This window comes from Raphanus sativus, chromosome 6, assembly GCF_000801105.2.
Source record: "Raphanus sativus cultivar WK10039 chromosome 6, ASM80110v3, whole genome shotgun sequence".
Lineage (NCBI taxonomy): Eukaryota > Viridiplantae > Streptophyta > Magnoliopsida > Brassicales > Brassicaceae > Raphanus > Raphanus sativus.
This window is the reverse complement of record NC_079516.1, coordinates 32,903,112-32,924,321: the sequence shown is the minus strand read 5'-3', so window position 1 is coordinate 32,924,321 and position 21,210 is coordinate 32,903,112. Positions and strand designations below refer to the sequence as shown.

Below are 21,210 nucleotides of genomic sequence, written 5' to 3'. Positions count from 1 at the left end.
GCAAAACTAAGGGCCTGTATCGGCTGGATGCATCAGAGTCTCGAGCTTTCTACTCGTCAAGACAACAAGCAGCAAGTGACAGAGTGTGGCATCTGAGGCTCGGGCATCCAAATGATCAAGTGCTCAAGTATCTATCTACAACAAAGGCTATCTCCTTCAATAAGCTGTCTCAGCATCTCTGTGAAGCATGTCAAGTTGGAAAGACATGCAGGCTTCCGTTTTCAAGTTCAGTTTTTCGTTCAAGTAGAGTCCTTGAGAGAATACATTGTGATGTTTGGGGTCCTGCACCTGTTGTTTCAGTTCAGGGCTTTCGATATTATGTTGTGTTCATAGACAATTACTCAAGGTTTTGTTGGTCTTATCCCCTTAAATACAAGTCTGAAGTTTCTACAATCTTCAAAGCCTTTCAACTTCAAGTAGAAAATCAATACAACAAGAAGATTGCAATATTTCAGTCAGATGGAGGTGGTGAATTCATAAACCACTCTCTTACAAACCACTTTGCTGCTATGGGGATCAAACACATTGTGTCGTGTCCACACACTCCAGAACAGAACTGAATAGCTGAATGAAGACATCGACATATAACTGAGCTAGGACTGTCGATGATGTATCAAGCGCACTTGCCACATGAGCTGTGGGTAGAAGCATTTTACACAGCTTCCTTCCTCAGCAATTTGCTTCCTTCCTCAGTCAATGATAAGATGTTGCGCCCGTTTGAACTGTTGAATGGAAAACCTCCTGTTTACACAGCACTGAGAGCTTTTGGGTCTGCTTGCTATCCGTTTCTCCGACCTTACGCTGAGCACAAGTTTGATCCAAAGACTCTCTTGTGTGTCTTTCTTGGATACAACGAGAAGTATAAAGGTTATCGTTGTTATCATCCTCCTACTGGTCGTGTCTACATCAACAGACACGTCATGTTTGATGAGACAAGGCTCCCTTATACTGACGTCTACAAACATCTCTTGCCTCCTGCAACATCCAAACTTGGTTCTGCTTGGCGTCTGCAGTATCATCCTGTTGCACCGTCTACTAATGCGGATTCTTCTCTTCCTGATGAAGTTGGACAAACAGTCAATGTTCCTCTTTCAGTGCCACAAACGGCACCAGTTCATGTTGCACCCGAGGCTCAACAACAGTCTTCAGTCTCTGAATCAAGTTCAGCATCTGAAGAATCAGATAACAATGATGCTCCAGAGGTGGTTGCTCCTGTTCCACCGCCTGCAAACTCTCACAAGATGACGACCAGAGGCAAAGCTGGAGTTATGAAACCAAACCCACGCTATGATCTGTTCACAGTCAAAGGTCTTCCTCAGCTTCCTGGAACAACAGCTGAAGCTTTAAACCACCCCGGATGGAACGGCTCAATGACTGAAGAGATAACAAACTGCAAAGAAACATATACTTGGGGTCTTGTTCCTTTGCCTCCAGGAGTTAAACCGATTGGATCAGGATGGGTTCATAGAGTAAAACTGAACGCAGATGGTACTCTACTGAAGCTCCGTTCTCGGTTGGTTGCAAGGGGAAATGAAGAAAGAGAACGAGTTGATTTCCTAGAGACTTACAGTCCAGTTGTAAGATCAGCTACTGTAAGGATCATACTTCACTATGCTGTCATCAACAGATGGGAGTTCAAGCAGCTTGATGTTAAAAATGCTTTCTTACACGGAGATTTGACTGAGACAGTCTACATGAAGCAGCCTCCAGGATTCGAAGATAAGGCTCATCCTGACTATGTATGTCTGCTCAGCAAAGCCATATACGGTCTTAAACAAGCACCGAGAGCTTGGTTTGACAAGTTCAGTTCATTCCTTCTTGAATTCGGTTTTTAGTGCAATGTTAAAAGTCTTGACAGGAAACAACAATGCTCTGCTCAGTCAACTCCTTGTGGCGCTCAACCAACAATTTCGCATGAAGGATATGGGCCCGTTAAGCTACTTTCTTGGCATACATGCGCATTTCACAGCTCAAGGCTTGTTCCTTAATCAAGAAAAGTATGCTTCAAACTTGTTACAAGCTGCATGGATGCTTGATTGCTCGCCAATGCCCACGCCTCTTCCTCTGCAACTTGACAGAATCCCACATCAAGACACGGTCTTTGATAATCCTACCTATTTCAGGAGCTTAGCAGGAAAGCTGCAGTACCTCACGTTGACACGCCCAGATATTCAGTTTGCCGTCAACTTGGTCTGTCAGAAGATGCATGAGCCAACTCTCTCTGACTTCAACTTGCTCAAACGCATCTTGCGATATGTCAAAGGAACTATCACCATGGGCATATTTTTCAAGACTGACACTGATTCTCAGCTAAGAGCTTATTGTGATAGTGATTGGGCGGGTTGTCAAGACACAAGATGCTCCACTGGTGGATTCTGCACTTTCCTCGGCTCAAACATGATTTCGTGGTCAGCAAAGAAGCAGGATTCAGTTGCTAGTTCGTCTACAGAAGCTGAATATCGAACCCTCTCTGATACAGCTGCAGAGCTTGAGTGGATAGTTGGAATGCTGAACAGCATTGGTGTGAAGTAGTATACGGCTGCTGAAGTATACTATGACAACCTATCTGCAGTTCAGCTCACTGCAAACCCTGTTCTCCATCGCAAGTCGAAACACTTTGCTACACATTACCATTTTGCTCGTGAGAAGGTCGCAAATGGTTCTCTGGTCGTGAAACACATTCCGGCAATACAGCAGCTAGCAGATGTGTTCACGAAGTCATTGTCTCAGCAAAGCTTCTTCCGTTTGCGATACAAACTCGGTGTTGAGTTTCCACCCACCTCGAGTTTGAGCAGGGGTATTGGACCCAACGGATCAGAAACAAATATGCTATTGGGCCCTTGTCACAACAAGCCCACCAAGCCTCTCATCTCTGCAACGGCTACAAGAGAAACATGACAAAACAGAGTGATAAAGAGTACGGCACAGCGCGAGTCACACCTTCCTTTGCGCAACCGTTTTGACGCTCTTCTTGATGACTGTGAGTGAGCTGTCAAGCCAGCTATGACGTCTCCAGATTGTTCTTCTTATCTCTATAAAACAAAGGCTATGGCCTCAGTTGTAATCAAGTTGAAATGAATAAACTTCAGTAAAAGAAAGTTAAAACAAACACATTTCTCTCAAGTTCTCTGCTACCTTTAGGCATAATCGAATGTATTGAGTTGGATGGAGCAGCATCTCTGTTTAGATTGAAAGAAGGATTTGCTGAATGGTTGATATGAAATATCTTGAGGTTGGTTCTCCGGTTGAGGTTGGTTCTCCGGAGGAAGTACTTCTGAGCGTGGCTAGCAACTTGAGTAGGAGTCCTGCTCTTGACAAAGTTTCTTGATATCGCTTTCGAGTCTCATTTCCCTACTCTCTGCAGACCACGCAAGAACCTCTTGTGCTCACTCTCTGTCCACGCTACTCCTGTTTTGTCCAAACAATAATCAACCAGCCAATAGAGACAACGAATCAACCAATACAATCATCAGATGGCGGAGGCGTAACCGGCATCCGGTTGGGTTTTGTCTTCTGCATCTCCTCCTCTGGCGAAGACTTTTCGTAATCAAATAGATTGTTGAAACTCATACACTTTCTCATCGGATCAACCACGACTCTAACTCCGAACAACATGATGATCTCTCCCTTCCCGGCGGCACTGTCTCTGGTCCCTGATGAGTGATGAGTGATGAGCTACTAACGTCTATTAGAGTAGAGAATAATTTGCATATGGTTTATTAGAGTAGAGAATAATTTGTAATTATATAATTACAGTGAACCGGTTTACTCGGTTAAGGTCTTGGTTTACACATAAACCATATACAAATTATTCTCTACTCTAATATTCTCCGATTGTAAATGGGGTATCAACGATCTACCAACTTCGTGTACGATCGAGTGGGATCTGCTTTTTGATTGATGGGTCACGTGGGTACGCCGTAGATTCCCTGGGAAGGATGACTCCGATTTTTAAGTAGGTGGTTTTGGTGAAGAGTAAAAATTTTGGCAATAAAAAGAAAAAGACCGACGGAAAAAAAAAAGAAAAGAGAGAATAAAGACGAAGTATTGCATTTTGGAAGTGGGACACGTGTCGCTTCTACAGAAACAGATTTTCTGATGTGGATGTCGACGTGGAGAACCCCATGAATGAAAAAAATATTTTTTATATAGATAGATAGATTGGCAGACAAATGGAAAAAGCTAGTTTTGGTCGTAATTTAGCTTTCTTGAGGCACTTGTTTTTTTTTCAGTCTCTCTCTCAATGACTCAATCGATATTGGATTCCATTTGGTCTTGAACATAGAAAAAAGTAAAATTTTCCTGAATTTTGTAACACTTCATGTTGGATAAGTCCAATCATTGACAACTGAGGGTCTTGCTTCGAGGGAATTTGAAGAAACTCCCACAATGGATACATGATTCTACAGAAATGTACGAGTTAGACTAGCTTCCACGAGAGAATCTTTACATTAGAATAATTGTTCAATCTTCCAGCTAAGGTTCCAGAAGTTGTTGACGATTAGAAAGGAAATAATTTTTCTTTTTTGAAATAAGTAGTTAAAAAGGAAGCAAATCGTTGCACAAAAAAAAACAGGAAACAAATCAAAAGAAATCTTGTTGTTCAAGAACACAAGGTTTGACCACAGGAACACGGTCTTTACGTATGAGATGACGAGATGTGTGTATATATAAACACATCAAAGAAAACCAGAGGCAATCAGCCAATCACAAAACAAACTTGAAATCAATTTTCAGTTTTTACTCCCATACAAAAACCAAATTGTTTCTGATTGAAAGCTTTTTTAAATAGGAAAATATAAAAATGAACGGAACATCGTGGGCTGACCAGTGGGACAACTCTGACAAAGGAGGACGCATAGGGGGCAGTGCCGTTAGCGGAGGTGGAGCTGCTTCTAACTCGAAAACGGCTAAGTACAAGCAGAAACTGGGACAAGGGCTAGACAAGACCAAAGCTGTAGCTTCTTCTGGTTTTAAGAAGCTAAAGACAAGCTCTGCCATTGGTTTCAGTTGGGTTAAGGCCAAGTATCACAAAATCACAAACAAACATTAAACATCCAAAAAGAAAAAAAACATTAAACATCAATTATTATATTCACTTTGACAAGTAATATGTTTGATGCGTACTTTTAGCTTATTTGATTTTAATGTTTTATGCATCTAATATGTTTGATTTATATCTTTTTTTTTTCCACAAAGAAATTATATTAAAGTGGGCCAAGCCCAGATATTACAACCATCAGTTTAACTTATACATCTTAAGCCCACTAACTCGGGTCCAATAAGACATATACTAAACGGGCCTACGCCCCAAATCTCCAAACGAACCCGGGCCGTTTCCAAAGGGCCCAACGACAAGGAGGCCCAACCGCGTATTGCGGTCTTCACCCACGGGACGCCACGCGTCCACTCTGCCTCAACTCAGTCGTTGCCCCTCCGACACGCCGTCAGTTCTAGCCACCGCTACTCACTCCGCCGGAGCTCACAAACAACGAGCCTCCGACCACAAAGAAACCCTAGCTTTCATGCTCTTCTTCACCGGGAATGGTCACTTCGATCTCTTCGAGGATCCTTTCCATCTCCGCACCAACGCGAGCCATATAACCATAAGCAAAGCTACAAACCCGATTCATAATTGAATCACAAACCCTAACCACTGACTAAACTTAACCTAATTTCAAAAGCGAAAAACTAAACCCGACGGCGCCAGACTGAAGGAGTCTTCCCACCCCGAGAACAAGAGCTGGCGACAGAGAAGCTGACTAACGCTTCCTCCTCCCAGTAACAGAGGCGGCGGCGGTGGAGCTATTAAAGCCTTCACCTCCCGGAAAAAGACAATGACTGACGCAAAGCTTCACCACACCACCTCTTCCCCCACGACCGCGTCTTTACTCCGGATGTAGAGCGGCCGCTATCGGACAACTCCCCGAATCACCGACAGTAGAAAGTCCTGATCTAAAGCTCCGACAAGGCAATCATGCGAAGGAAGCGATGGAGAGTTAAAGCGAGGGATGACTGGACGAAAGGAAAATGTCTCCTGCGATGACACGGACGCTCACGCGCCGACCGTACGCCGGAAACACCACATATCTACTTTTCTCTCGGGAGCTTTCTCTCTCTATTTTTCTCTCTATACATTTGATTTATATATCTTTGACAACATTTGATTTTTAATGATTTATCCATCTCCTTTAATTAAATTAATTTTTTTATATACATAAATCTTACATTAGTTAAATTAAAGGGAAAATTTGGAAAAAGTCATCTCCCTCGCTTTTGTTCACCTATGGGCGCCATTTCAATCCCTAATAACAAACCAAAAACCGCCGTCAGTTCCAATCATCAGCGAACCAGAAACTTGACTGCGACGAGGATGGCGATAGAGATGCCGAGAGGTTTACCATTCTCCGTCGACACTTTCACGACGACGAAGAAGAGGATAAAGAGACATCATTTCTTGACTCACGCTCACAAAGACCACACCGTCGGGATTTCACATCACAGCGCCGTCGTCTTCCCGATCTACTCCACTTCCCTCACCATCTCTCTTCTTCTTCAACGTCATCCTCACCTTGACGAGTCTTTCTTCCTGAGGATTGAGATTGGTCAAACCGTAATCGTCGATGATCCTGATGGTTGTTTCAACGTTACTGCTTTTGATGCCAATCATTGTCCTGGTAAATCTAAACCCTAAACACTAAACCCTAAAACTGCGTAGATTTCGATTTTTTAAGAATCTCTGTTCATTCATCATCACTACAGGAGCGGTCATGTTCTTGTTTGAAGGGAGTTTCGGCAACATTCTTCACACTGGTGATTGTAGGCTTACAATAGACTGCATACATAACCTTCCCGAGAAGTATTTAGGAAGACAAGGCAACGCACCAAAATGCTGTCTCGATTACATCTTCTTGGACTGCACATTCGGGAAATCCCCTCAGAGGTTTCCGACCAAGCATTCAGCTATCAGACAGGTGGTTTTTTTTTTTTTTTTTTTTTTGTGTAAAGTTTATTCATTTTTTTTATTCTTGCTCATGAATCAGATCATTAATTGCATATGGAACCACCCTGATGCATCGGTTGTGTATCTTGCTTGTGACATGTTGGGCCAAGAGGATATCCTCTCACAAGTTTCAACAACCTTTGGCTCCAAGATCTATGTCGACAAAGCTACAAACTTGGAATGTTTCAGGTTGCTAATGGTTATAGCTCCTGAGATTGTCTCTGAAGATCCTTCTTCACGGTTTCACATATTCACTGGGTTCCCTAGACTCTACGAAAGAGCATCCGCGAAACTTGCTGAGGCAAGATCGAAACGTCAGAGTGAGCCTCTTATCATCCGCCCTTCAGCTCAGTGGTACGTTTGTGATGATGATGATGATGATGATGAAGATGGTTTCTTGAGTGCGAGCCAAGCTCAAAAGCAGAGGAAAGTTAGGTTTAGTGAAGCTGTCAAGGATGAGTTTGGTGTTTGGCATGTGTGTTACTCGATGCATTCGTCGCGGGAAGAGCTGGAATCAGCGATGAAAGTTCTGTCTCCGAGATGGGTTGTGTCAACTGTTCCTTCTTGTAGAGCAATGGAACTGGACTACGTTAAGAAAAACTGCTTTGTTAGTCGGTTTTCGTCCGATGATCCTTTCTGGAAGCTTCTAGACATCGACATGGAAGTTTCTTCTGTTGCTGCAACTGATACTCAGACAGTAACTCTCAGTTGCTGTCTCATGAGTGATGTGGATTCTGCTGATACCAAGATGGAACCAGTGATTGAATCCTCTACCGTAAAGAAGCAGCTTCTGATTTTATCCCCTGAGAGAAATAACCTTCCTGTAACTCTGTTTGGGAGAGCAAGGCTAAGTTCTCAGGTCTCTGATCAACTACATGAGAGAAAAGTTATACAGAGTACATGTGTAGAAGAGTTAAATCTTGAGGAAGTAGCTGAATATGATACCAAACAAGAAACAATTGAGGAGGTATCTTGTAGGAGCTTTTCTTCTTTTTCTTCGAAGGACACTTGCAGAGATCTTAGTGGTGATTTGAGAAAGCTATACAGATCAATGAATGCACCTGTGCCTCGGCCGCTACCTTCCCTGATGGAGCTTATGAACGCTAGAAAACGTCATCGAAAAACTTGAATTTCTAGGATGGATGGCAAATGTGTTTTAAATTGATGGGCTTCAAATAGGGCATGTAATGAACAAAATGTGATGATTCATATATGTACGTGTGCATAATACAAATATGTGTGGTTAACCAAAAGCAAAAGACTATGCGCTGATGTTCTAACATTTTGTGTCCAATTATTTATCTTTGTCCATCCTAATCTTTTGGGTGGTTATTGAAATAGTAAATATGAGTGTATGTTTGATCGTTTTGGCCTTCTTGTTCCCTCTGCTGATTGTTTTCTTTTCCATGTCACCAGAACATGGTCACAAAGTATAGGGCTCCTTTCATATACGTACCTGACATAAAGAATAGTTGTTTCCATTGTAAGTCTCCTCTCGCACATTTAATTGTACCTTGTTTTTCTGCTTTCTAGTGGTGTAACCTTATGAATATTATTCAGTAGTGGATTACGAGTTCAAGCCACCAACTAGTGAATTTGTGACACTGGAAGACGGAGAACATTTTATAACCTGGGATAGCTAAGCGGAGTCATCAGAGTCAGGATGGAGAAGCAGCTGGAACCACAAAGATAAGCTTCTTGTAAGAATCCGCACTTATTTGATTTGGTGTAAACAAAGAGAAGTCTCATGTCAATAATTCAAACCTGTTTGTGAGGGGAGAAAGAAATTCAATAAGGCAGATGACCAAGGTGAGAACTGAGTAGAAATCTTAACAGCAGCTACACTGTGTCTAAGTAGCCTGTGAATTTCCTGCATAACAAAAAGACAGCATAGGCGCATGAGATATAATACTAAAACAAACATATTAGTATTCGAGAAAGAAGAAAAAAAACTACCACTTGTAAATACATATGTTTACAATATCAAATCATTACCTTTAACTAGATAGCGTATAATTCATGATTATTCTCCATGTCTACTGCCAATAAAAAGTATAACAATCGTGTTCTAAAATATATGACTGCATAACCTTTCATATAATTTTACGTTAATGAGACCTTTTCCAGTGTCATGCATCACATATATGTTTACTATCTTCTCCTAGTATCACCTAAGAGAATCCATCAAATGTAAATCAGGTAAGTTTATTGGCTGCTTTAGTCACGCGATGATTCTCCTCCATAACTCGGATAAGTGTCGAAGCTTCATTGATTCTGGGCAGTAGATCGATTGGCGAATTCAAAATCAGAGATAACAAATAAACTGGTTATGAAAGAAAAAAGAAGGTCTTACCGATGACCTCAGGCTTGCCTTCCATACCCAAGCTCAGCTCTCCAAAGGTATGTTCTCTTTCATATACTGACTCAAGCAACTACACATCAGCCTTCTCAATCCTCAGTTTGCTGTTTGTTGCCTAGGCTTCTGAGATCATAAACAAAGCAAAGACCCAATGTATATTAAATCAACATGAGATTGTAGAAGACAGACAAAGAAGAAAGAGTAACTGATGTTCTGATGCAATCATGATGAACTGGTTTAAGTTGAAGACATCATGAATAGTGAGGGAGATGGATGATAACTAATGTAGCGCAGAAAATCTCGACGAAAGGTTTCCTACAAAATTTAGGTATGCTTATGTTTATAAGATCAAAAAGTTACTGGAGATGTGAATATTTTGAAACTGAAAAGCTCGGATTTAAGCACCTAATATTAGTCAATAGCATAAAAAAGTCATTTGCATCACAAGTTTTCAAACAGACGCAAGAAAAATGGGACAATCGAATCACCTAATGAGTCTGTATTATTTTGCTAGTGAAATGGACCATTTAAAAGGACATACAATTGAATGAAAATAAGGCCCAAAAGACTTATAACTTTATTTATTCAATATTAGTTGTTATTCTTATTTTTAAATTAATTTAGTATAACACTAAGAAAACTATATATATAGTGAAAAAATCTTCTTTAAATAGTATCTTATTTTATTTTTGTTTTGAATCATTCTTAAATGTTTTCAATTACTTTTATAATAAGTTTTAGATTTTAACAATCTAATGTCTAACAATAGTAAGTTAAGACTTTTCATGTTAAAAATTTAACTAATTAATGATAATTAATTATTAATTACTATACTTATTGTTTTGATTATTTTGGTCAAAAATGAACAAAAGATAAAAGGGAAATTGGGCTTAATAACCTAAAAAAACCATAATTCACAGTCTATCTAAAATCCCACCCTCTCTCCTCTTTTCTCTACCTATCTCTCTCTTCTCTCTCTCTCTAAATCTAATTTCTATTTTTTTTTGGTTATTCCCTAAAAAAGCCCAAAATAAAATAAAAAAGTCATCCACGTTTTTTAAAAATAAAAATTGAAGAAAATAAAAATTTAAAACCTTAAAAAAGTGGTTGTTGAAAAAGGTGAATAAATTTTTTTTTTTCTGAAAAATGGTTTTAAGGCTTTACAAATTTATTGACCAAAAAAAAAAGGTTTTACAAATTTCTAAGCCTCATAAAAGTGATTGGAAATTTTTGGCTTTCATGGTTTTACACAACTACAAACCTTCATCAGCCCAATCCCCAATCAGACCCCGTGAATCTGAGAAGTGAGCAGGAGAAGGTTAAAAGTGAATATGAAAAGTGTAAGTGCAAAGATAACACCACAATAGTAATGCAGAAGGTAAATCAAGAGAGACAATTACACAAGCACACACCAATAGCTTTATTAGAAATCGCCTTGTACAATTCAATTACAAGTTCTGCTTAATCAACCTCGCTAGCCTTTTAACACCCTAACAGTTGCTACTGAACAATTTCTAAGCTACCCGCTTATGTCTCTCCACCGTCAAGTACTTCAGCCCCTGCTTCAGCACGACCCAGAACACTTCCAAGCGCTTCTCTCTCTCTATAAGATCAGTCTCTGTGTCTCTATCTCTCTACAGACGACCCATAGCTATCTTATATAATTCTCCATGTTCCCGAAACCCTAGTCTCCAAGGAACCACAATATGGACATCTTCCATATCAATAAGTGCAACTTTCCTTTTCTTGGAATGCACTTATTCCTCTTCCTTTAAGTCATAAACTTGCTCTCCAAGTTTATTTCTCTTTGTCTTTTCTTCAAGATACTCCCTTGCTCTCCAAGTCTACACGACTCCAGCTCAGCATCTCGACTCCACATGGTCTTCACCACTCACTACGACGTCTGCTTCAGCAACTACGTCAGCGACTACTTCAGGGCGGACATCTTTACATCAACAATCTCCCCCTTTTAGCTTTGTGTGCCGATCAAGCACAACCTTCTTCTGGTTTAACAACCACGTTCCCCACCTGGAAACTTCCACGCCAATTGTGCTTTTCTCCCCCACGAGATGTGCACCACAACATGCTTTTCTCCCCCACGAGACAAGCATCATCTACTTCAGGACGTCCATCACTATGCTCTTCTCCCCCACGAGATATGCACTCCTTTAACCACGTCACCATTCTCCCCCTGCTCGATTGCATACTAAGCTAAAACAGATGCTTAGATGTCAAGCCTTACAGACAAACCCGTCTGCTACTCCATGCGTAATCATGATACAACCTCTGCTGCAGCGGAATAGATTACACTTACTGCATCACGATCTGACGCACCTGTCGAGCACCTCTCGACCCACTTCTGTTGAGGACCTGGCTTCCTTCATGCGTCGTCTCCTTGACCATGAGTCCTTCCTCAACCACCCCGAATGCCCTCTGCACTCGTTGCTATTGTCTTGGAGTGATTTCGCTATCACCCTCCTGAAGATCCTCTCGCATCACTTCCTGACGCACTTCGATCTCCTTCCCCTTTGTGCTATGGACAACTCCGTGTCCTACCTCCAGACTTGATGCTTCTTGATCTTCTTCAAGATCACTCCTACCAGAGCTGCATCCTTCTTCTGATGTCTTCTCCTTGATCTCATCAAGTAAGCCACGCTTGGCTACAAACACCTCTTCAACCCTCTTGGGTTTAGTGAACGTCTTGTTCACCCTCTTGGCTATGTTTCTGCTCTTCTCACGAGCAAAACACTCCACCTTCTTGTGTCCAACCTTTCCACAGAACCAGCAGCACATCCGATGTTGCTTCTTCTTTGGCCTGACACAGTTGCTGATGCACCGATCAACCTCCTTCCTTGTACCAGATGCACACCCATGCTTCAGACCCTCCTGTCTGACCTTCATGTTGCTGCACTGACGTACCACTTTCGGCTTGTTACTCACAGCCCCACGCTGTAGAACTTCCTGCCGTACTCCTTGTCGCACATCCCGACGTACTTCCTGACAAGCTTCTTTGGCTCCACTTTTTGATGTGCTCCCATGCACGAAATGTGACAGCCCCTTCTGTTGTACTTCTTCAGTAGCAACTTTCTTCACCTTGCTAACCTTCTGCTCAAGAGACTCATATTTCTCATTCACAGTGGCAAGTTCTTCACGAAGTTCTTCAAGCAACTCGTTCTGCTTCAGAACCATATCCTCCAATATCAGATTCTGATCCTTGACCCTCAACCACTTGTTAAGCAGCACGTGATACTCCTCATCATCTGTACTGAGATCTGAATCAGAGAATTTACTAGATCCCACCTTGCGTGCACCAAACGCAACCATATTCTTCAACACATTTTCATCTTCTTCAGACTCTGACTCAACAGACGACTGCGATGAAACTCCTTTTTCCTTCTTTGAGTTTGGACATTCACGCCGTGTGTGTCCAACACCTATACACTCAGAGCACTTTAGCTTTCTTCGGCGTACCACCGGACAATCAGCCCTTATATGACCAACTCCTTCACACTCATAGCATCTGAGATTTCCTCTCCTTATGCCATTCCCACGATCACCTCCCTGGCGACCATATTGTTTCATCTCCTCAGGGTGATTCATCCTCTTTCCAAGATTCCTGACTATCCACCCCAAGGCATCTTCAACCTTCCGAAGTCTATCAACTTCTTTGTCAGCTACAAGGGCTATACTCCCTGGCGTACCTCCTGATGTAGACACCGAGCCACTGCCTGTCTCCATCTCTTCCGCCTTCAGCATACCCACAACCTTGTCAAACTTGAGCTCATCCGTGTTTGCAGTCATATTTAGGACCGCCTTCTGAGCTCCAAACCTTGCTGGAAGACAGCGTAGCAACTTCTTCACTAGCTTCTTCTCCTTGTACTTCTTTCCAAGTACACATGCTTCATGCGCCATAGCACTGAGTTTGGCACTGAAGCTCGCCACCGTATCCGCATCTGACCACTTCAGATTCTCAAACTGCGACCCAAGACGATCCAGACGTGTCCTCTTGACACTATCATCTCTTTCAAACGAATTCAGCAGGATCTCCCACGCCTCTTTAGCTGAAGTACTCCCCTGAATCAGCTGGAACTGCTTTACTTCAACAGCTCCGAACCAGTCTCCACAGCTGTCCACGCATCTTCATTGATTCCTCGAATCAACTGCTTCATGCGAGCCTTCCAATGACCATACTGGTTCGCTTTCAACACGATTGCCTTCTGCACAGAAATAACCGTGTCCATCTTCACCTCTAGGATCACACCAGTAACTTAAGTGACCCGCTCTGATACCACTTGTAAGTGCAAAGATAACACCACAATAGTAATACAGAAGGTAAACCAAGAGAGACAATTACACAAGCACACACACCAATAGCTTTATTAGAAATCACCTTGTACAACTCAATTACAAGTTCTGCTTAATCAACCTCGCTAGCCTATTAACACCCTAACAGCTGCTACTGAACAATTCCTAAGCTACCCGCTTATGTCTCACCACCGTCAAGTACTTCAGCCCCTGCTTCAACACGATCCAGAACAGTTCCAAGCGCTTCTCTCTCTCTATAAGATCAGCCTATGTGTCTCTATCTCTCTACAGACGACCCATAGCTATCTTATATAATTCTCCACGTTCCCGAAATCCTAGTCTCCAAGGAACCACAATATGGACATCTTCCATATCAATAAGTGCAACTTTCTTTTTCTTGCAATGCACTTATTCCTCTTCCTTTTAAGTCATAAACTTGCTCCCCAAGTTTATTCCTCTTTGCCTTTTCTTCAAGATACTCCCTTCCTGTGGGTCGCGCTTCATAGACAGTTTAAGTTATGAGCTTGAAGAGATCCTCAAAATTCAGCTACTATGGTGATGTCATGAGAAAACCGGCATCCTAGGCAACTAGGTAAACCCCACATTCGAGTGGTTAACATTATCGGCAGAGAACGGTGCTTGATATTCTAGGGATTTCCGAGCGAAGCTTGCGGATGGCGTCTGATAAGTGGGCGAGCGAAGCGAGTTTAGTTAGGTCTGATATAGAACATTTTGGTTGATTTAAGCTTGTAATTCACGCTGTAATTTCCGGTTCGGATTGCTAATAATAATTACCTATTTAAAAAAAAATTAGCGAAAATGTGATTTTAGTACTATAGTTACAGCTATGAAACAGTTACGATATTCTTCCGTAACTGGATTTTTACAAACTTTGAAATGTGTAATCCGGACATCAATTTTTTTTTAATTAATCATAATTCCAAGTTAACTATTTTTTTATTCATTTGATTGTAGTTACAGCGGACTTATTAATTAAAAATCATAGCTCTCGGTTGATTAAAAAAAAAAGCATAGCTCTCGGATAAAATAAAGTCTTGATTTGTTTATAACATATCACAGAATACAATATCAGGCAATCATCTGACTCTACCAAGTGAATAAGCGCATAGAAAGCCATGAGCGAAGGGATAGTCACGTGAGAGCGCACAAGCATCCATGAGTTTTTACCTTTGAAGAACGTTAAAGACTTAAAGGCAAGAATCGAATGCTTCAACCACTCCGGTTAGAATGGGTCCAGTGCCACGTGGATTAAAATGACTCGTCCACGCTAATTTGTAAATCCGTTCACAAAAATGAATACGGACGTAGCTGATTCCCCCCCCACCCTGTCGACACACTCAACTGCCTCTCAACCGTTGGATCTTGATAGCGCCAAAAACTAAAAGGGGTAGTTTGGTAATTACGTAAATTATATAAAATTAATTTAGTGAAAAATATATGCGCTGGAAAAAAAAGACAACACTCCGAAGTAATCTCGCTGTCTGAAAAAAAGAACTGAATCGATACAGTTCAACGACTCTGTCCTCAGAAAGAGAAGAGACAAACATCTCTACCTCGTCTGTCTGTGTATTAGAGATGGCGGAGGATTTCGCAAGGGCGGTGGACGACGGGCTTAAACTAGCCAAACGGATATACTTCGGACAAGACCGAGCAGTCGCCGCGCCGAGGCTAACGGCGCCGATGGAGAGATCATCCACGCCGCAAGCTTACCTTCCTTCGGCGCCGATGGTTTACGCAGTTATACCCGACCCGGGAATCGTAGATAACCCGGACTTACCAAGCTACCAGCCTCACGTGCACGGCAGGTGCGACCCACCGGCTCTCATCCCTCTCCAGATGAACGCGATTGAGCTCCACGTCGATTGTTATCTCGACACAGCTCTAGTCACCGTCACGGGATCGTGGCGCGTCCACTGCGTTATGGGAAGCAAGAGATGTGATTGCAAAATCGCTATTCCTATAGGTGACCAGGTTCGTTTAAATTTTTTTCCGGAAAAAAAAAACTCAGATTTAATTTCTCGTTTCACTGTTAGGGTTTCATGACCTAGTTTTTAGTGATGTATGGTTTTACAGTAGCTGGAATGGTTTGATCATGTGCTGTTTGATGGATCCTTAAACTGATACTTGTATGGCTCTCTAAACAGGGTTCAATTCTAGGTGTTGAGGTTGAGATTCCTAGAAAATCTTACACAACACAACTGATCACAGCACAAGATGGTACCGAACTGGAGAAAACGGCACAACCTCAAAGTGGTGGTTTCTTGAAACCAAACATATTCACACTTACAGTACCACAGGTGATGTTGACGTTTGATATTTTTAAAATTCTACCTTTGTCTGTTATGATTCCGTTGCTAAGATATGTTTGAGAAATGCTAATGGTGAAATGAAACCATGTCTTGGTTTATACACTGCTAATGGTCAATTTAATGCTGATTCAAGCTGAAAAAATGAATATTTATATAATCTATGATATTCATATATGTGTTTATTATGATTCTGAGAAGAATGAGCTATCTCTTATTGATGCATCTGGTTTTAGCTTATTGGAAGTGGATGTGTTCTTCCTCTTTTGTTTTTGTTTTTTTTCTTTCTGACTGTGTATATAATTTATTTTATTTCGTTTCCAGGTTGATGGAGGCACCAACCTCTCTATCAAGATGTCTTGGTCCCAGAAGCTAACGTATAACGATGGACAGTTTTTTCTAGACATTCCATTTAACTTTCCTGAGTATGTGACTCCTGCGGTTAAGAAAATCTCCAAGAGAGAAAAGATTTACCTGAGTGTTAACGCCGGCACTGGCACAGAAGTTCTCTGCAAAGGATGCAGTCATCCACTTAAGGTGTGGCCACATTATATCTTTCTAAAGAAGCTACATGATATTTTAGGCTATTTTTTTCCGATCTTTATATCCTAAATCTTTCTTGTTATGTTCATGTATTACAGGAAAAAATGAGGAACGCAGGGAAGTTAAGGTTTTCATATGAAGCAGATGTTTTGAAGTGGTCTAACACAGATTTTAGCTTTTCTTATACGGTATGAACTTATACAGTAACGCATAGGCCCTAGCCTTCTGCTATTGAGCTTATATCCCTTTGTTTTAACTTTGGTAGGTCTCTTCAAGTAATACAGTTGGTGGACTTTTCCTTCAATCTGCGCCTGTTCATGATGTTGATCAGAGAGATATATTTTCTTTCTATCTCTTCCCAGGAAAGCAGCAAGGAACTAAGGTTTGGTTTTGTAACTTTTTGTTGCCTTAAAATGCTATTTGCAGTTCAATCTTAAGTTTCTTTTGTCTACTTCAGGCATTCAAGCGAGAGGTAGTGTTTGTTGTTGATATAAGTAAAAGCATGGCTGGAAAACCTCTTGAGGATGTAAAGAATGCGATATCTACAGCTCTATCTAAGCTTAGTCCTGAAGATTCCTTCAATATCATCACTTTTAGTGATGATACTTCTCTGTTTTCGACATCAATGGAGTTGGTTACTTCGGATTCTGTTGAAAGAGGTATTGAGTGGATGAACAAGAACTTTGTTGTCGCAGATGGTACTAACATGCTCCCTCCCTTAGAGAAGGTCTTTCCACCACTCACCTGTAGCTTAATAGACTTATTACTTTAGTGACTTTAGCTCCACACTTACTTTCAATACTTTTCAGGCTGTGGAAATGCTTTCGAATACTCGTGGCTCCGTTCCTATGATCTTCTTTTTAACAGATGGGTCTGTTGAAGATGAGAGACACATTTGTGGTGTGATGAAGAAACGTCTTGCTAATGCTGGATCAGTGTGGCCACGGATACACACTTTTGGGTTAGGTAAACTCTTTTCTTTTCTCCAAGGTTTTGATGTGAAATGATCAGGATTATCTTTTTATTTATGGACTCTTTGCAATATTTCAGGTGTGTTCTGTAATCACTACTTCCTGCAAATGCTTGCTAATATATCCAGGGGACAGCATGAATCAGTTTATAATACAGGTCAAAACATGGACTCCTCATGGTGACTGAAATGAAAAAAAATATTATAGTTTCTTAAACATTTTATTTATTTGTAGATCACATTGAGGAACGGTTAGACAAGTTGCTTTCAAGGGCTTTGTCCACTGTTCTTTTGAATATAACAATTGAGCCCCTGCAGACTCTAGAGGAAGTTGAGGTGAGCCTCTATGCTAAGATTGATTGCTGTCTCCTTAGACTAGATGAAGTTGATGCAAAAAGTGTTTCCTGTGACTAACTTATAGGTGTACCCTTCAAACATTCCGGACCTGACTTGCTTAAGTCCATTAATGGTGTATGGGAGATACAGAGGAAAGTTCCCTGAGAATGTGAAAGCCAGTGGTCTGCTAAGAGATTTGAGCAGATTTTCTGTAGACTTGACTGTACAAAGTGCAAAAGATATGCCTCTTGATAAAGTATGATCATCACCTTTCCTTCTCGTTATTATTCACAAGGGGGCTTCCTTCTAAAGTGCTTAACAAACTGTTTCAGGTGTTTGCAAAAAATGTGATTGACTTGCTTACTGCTGAGGCATGGTTCTCTGAAGACAACCAGCTAAAAGAAAAGGTTCGTTTACAGTTCACTTCCTCTATATTGTCATCTTTAGTATTGTCTTCTTCATAATGTTTATATTGTTTTTTTTTTTTCAGATTACTAAACTAAGTATCCAGACCGGTGTACCATCTGAGTATACTCGAATGATACAATTGGAGAACACAGAAGAAGCATCCAAACCCATCAACACTGCTGGAAAGAAAAAGGTATCTAGAAGTTATGAACAAAAGCATACTTGTTTGGAACTTTTTTTTTTTTTACCAAATATTTCAACAGACAGAAGAAACCAACGGCGAGAAACAGAAGGTGATATCAAGAAAGATACCACTACAAAACTTTGGGATAGGCTTTGGAGATACAACAGCTACCAGAGAGAATGTTCCACCAGGATTTGGAGAGCAGAGAGCACCTGATGCTGCTGAGAAGTTCGTGAAGGCTGCCTCCAGCTGCTGTGTCTCCTTGTGTAACAAATGTTGCTGCATGTGTTGTGTCCAATGCTGCACTAAGCTCAATGATCAATGTGTCATTGTCTTCACACAGCTCTTCACAGCGATTGCTTGCATTGCCTGCTTTGAATGTTGCTCACATGTCTGCTGTGGTGGAGACGACTAAGTTATAAGAAAAAATGATTTTGAATTCGAGTGTAAAGCTTTGGTGAAGCTTTTCAGTAAGTTTGTACATTTAATCTATACGGCCTGGTCAATATATAAAAGCTTTACTTGTACTGTATAGTTACTTTCAGAGGAGAAAAGTGTAAAGAACAGACAAATCCATGTGTTTTCATTCAACTTGTACTTGATCGCGATCTTGTAAACCATATTTTATATATAAAAGAATGTGATTGTGGTGAACCAACATTCAACAAAGTCCACAAAGATGGGATCATGCTAGAAAAAATGGTGACTTTGGAGTTGTAAGAAACTGATTTCGAGGTGGTTTATAGAAACTTGAACCCAACTGGCTTTTTGCTGGCGTCAGGGATCTGTGTTTACTGTGTCTTTAAAAACATGGGACCACTATGATCATCTCTGATCTCCTAAAGCTATACTTACTATTCAAGGAGATCAAAGATCATCGACAGAAAAAGAAAATTTCTTGGATACACACACATACACATGTGCTTTTATTTATATACGTCTCTTGAAACATGAAGGTTTGTTTTCATATTTGTCTGAAGTAACTTAACATTTGTGTTGTGTTAATCTAATCTCTCTTTGATTATGTAAGTATATTTTGTTTGGATATAGATTTTTAGTTGGGTTCAGAGAAGACTTAGTGGAAAGAAGCATGAGACAATTTCTGATTCTTGTGAGTAAAAATGTTCTTATATACTACAATGACTAATACATTAAAGAATCTTTGCATAGGTCATTGATCTGTTTGATGATGTTTATATATAGCTCTAGAATCATCAGGGCCTGCTTTAAGTAAAGACCTCCAAAGTTGGCCTCAAGATGAAGAAACCTTCTTAGCTATTGGAACACTTGGAAACAATATCATCTCCAAGGAAGAAGTGGAAGAAGACGCAGATTCTAGCAAAGATCTCACTGCAGTCAACACAGATGTTACAATCGGAAAGAAGAAATCACTCTCGTTTCTTCTCAAGAAGATGTTTGTTTGCACAAGTGGCTTCAAAACTCCACCTCCTCTTCTTGATTTATCTAGAGATTCATTGCCTAATACAAGAATGGAAAAGGTACTACATATCTATTATACATAGATAGATGTTTAAATAATTCAGTCACATTTATATATTTTGTGTTCAGATGCTAAGGACAATACTTAACAAGAAGATACATCCACAACGTTCAAATGCTATAGCAAAGAAATATTTGGAGAATCATAAGATTATAGATGAAGCTCGTTCAAGTGTGGAGGCAAAGAAATGGGTCAAGACTGATTCTGAATGTGAGATTTTCTACAATTTAAAGTGTTTATCTGATCATATATATGATGTATTTAACCAAGTGATATAATTGGCTTTATTGCAGTATTTAGTTAGATCAAAATAATATAATAAACAACATAGGAATATTAAAATGCAGAAAGATGAAGAGTGTAAGAGTTTCAAAATAGATGAATTGATATAAAAAAATATAGAACAGTAGTAATGGTATAGGGAAGTTTAATTCAATTTCTTTGATGATTACAGATATTGTCTTGGAGATGTAGATATCAACCAATAAGCTATAAATGGATCTGATTGATTGTCATGGTAATAATAGAATGGAAAATAAAACCAACATATTTTCTTATTGATATTTGCTTACTTTTTTCTTATAAAATATGAAATTAGGAAAAACATAGTATATGATTTAAGAAATTTTTTAAAAATATATATCTCTCTGTTTCAGGAATCAAATGACTGGTGTAAGCTCAAGTGTTCAAGACATGAAGAATAAACATGAAGATGATGGGTCATGAAATATCTTTTGATAATTACAGTTTACTGTATATTTATTTGTCTACTTCCGATTTTCTCTGTTTTTCTTGTTCCTCATCTTTTTTTCCAGATTTAAATGTAGTGAATAAATCTGTTTGCTCCTGTGTACTGTTGTAACTACAAATATTCATCTTATATAGATAATCTTATAGTTCGTACTCTATCAAATTTCAGAAAAATATTTAGACAATTCAAAATATTTGAAAAATGAGTGACTGTAGTTTTGAGTTATGTGTGTTAATCTGTTTGTGAAATTGAATTCTAATTTAATTAATTTATTGATTTAAAAATATATTTTTAAATCTGTTTTAAGATATTATTTATTTAAAAAATAAAAAAATATTTCATTTACAATACTATATGTTTGGTTAAACTTTATAGATTTCAATTTCTATTAGATTATTTGTTGCATTTTTTGTATGTTTTGTAGAATACAAATTTATCTTTATTATATAGTTTGATAAAATTAAAAACAGAAATAGAGATAAAATTCAATTTAAGTTGAACAAAAATAACAAAATGCTTTGTA

General features: G+C 39.9%; 4 protein-coding genes across 5 annotated transcripts; all 4 read left to right on the top strand.

Moving 5' to 3' along the window:
• Positions 1-4,423: 4,423 nt before the first annotated feature.
• Positions 4,424-5,084, top strand: LOC108810563 (uncharacterized). Its single transcript, XM_018582666.2, has one exon. The coding sequence runs from the start codon at positions 4,805-4,807 to the stop codon at positions 5,051-5,053; it is 249 nt and encodes an 82-aa protein (XP_018438168.1). The 5' UTR covers positions 4,424-4,804; the 3' UTR covers positions 5,054-5,084.
• Positions 5,085-6,303: 1,219 nt separating this feature from the next.
• LOC108806534 (uncharacterized) lies at positions 6,304-8,369 on the top strand. Its single transcript, XM_056987365.1, has 3 exons — positions 6,304-6,677; positions 6,763-6,974; positions 7,044-8,369. The coding sequence occupies exons 1-3, from the start codon at positions 6,374-6,376 to the stop codon at positions 8,130-8,132; spliced, it is 1,605 nt and encodes a 534-aa protein (XP_056843345.1). The 5' UTR covers positions 6,304-6,373; the 3' UTR covers positions 8,133-8,369.
• Positions 8,370-15,144: 6,775 nt separating this feature from the next.
• On the top strand, positions 15,145-18,967 carry LOC108813701 (uncharacterized). Its single transcript, XM_018586331.2, has 13 exons — positions 15,145-15,659; positions 15,833-15,985; positions 16,319-16,531; positions 16,636-16,725; positions 16,803-16,919; positions 16,995-17,264; positions 17,347-17,503; positions 17,588-17,665; positions 17,743-17,843; positions 17,929-18,099; positions 18,176-18,250; positions 18,334-18,444; positions 18,515-18,967. The coding sequence occupies exons 1-13, from the start codon at positions 15,264-15,266 to the stop codon at positions 18,848-18,850; spliced, it is 2,268 nt and encodes a 755-aa protein (XP_018441833.1). The 5' UTR covers positions 15,145-15,263; the 3' UTR covers positions 18,851-18,967.
• A 133-nt stretch (positions 18,968-19,100) lies between these two features.
• LOC108810987 (protein LAZY 3) lies at positions 19,101-20,800 on the top strand. 2 transcript variants are annotated; one of them, XM_018583056.2, is made up of 6 exons: positions 19,101-19,391; positions 19,486-19,546; positions 19,639-19,934; positions 20,005-20,146; positions 20,391-20,453; positions 20,593-20,800. In XM_018583056.2, the coding sequence occupies exons 1-5, from the start codon at positions 19,386-19,388 to the stop codon at positions 20,408-20,410; spliced, it is 525 nt and encodes a 174-aa protein (XP_018438558.1). In that variant the 5' UTR covers positions 19,101-19,385; the 3' UTR covers positions 20,411-20,453; positions 20,593-20,800. The 2 variants fall into 2 exon arrangements, with proteins under 2 accessions (XP_018438558.1, XP_056845262.1); XM_056989282.1 differs by lacking the exon at positions 20,391-20,453.
• The last annotated feature ends 410 nt before the right edge of the window (positions 20,801-21,210 follow it).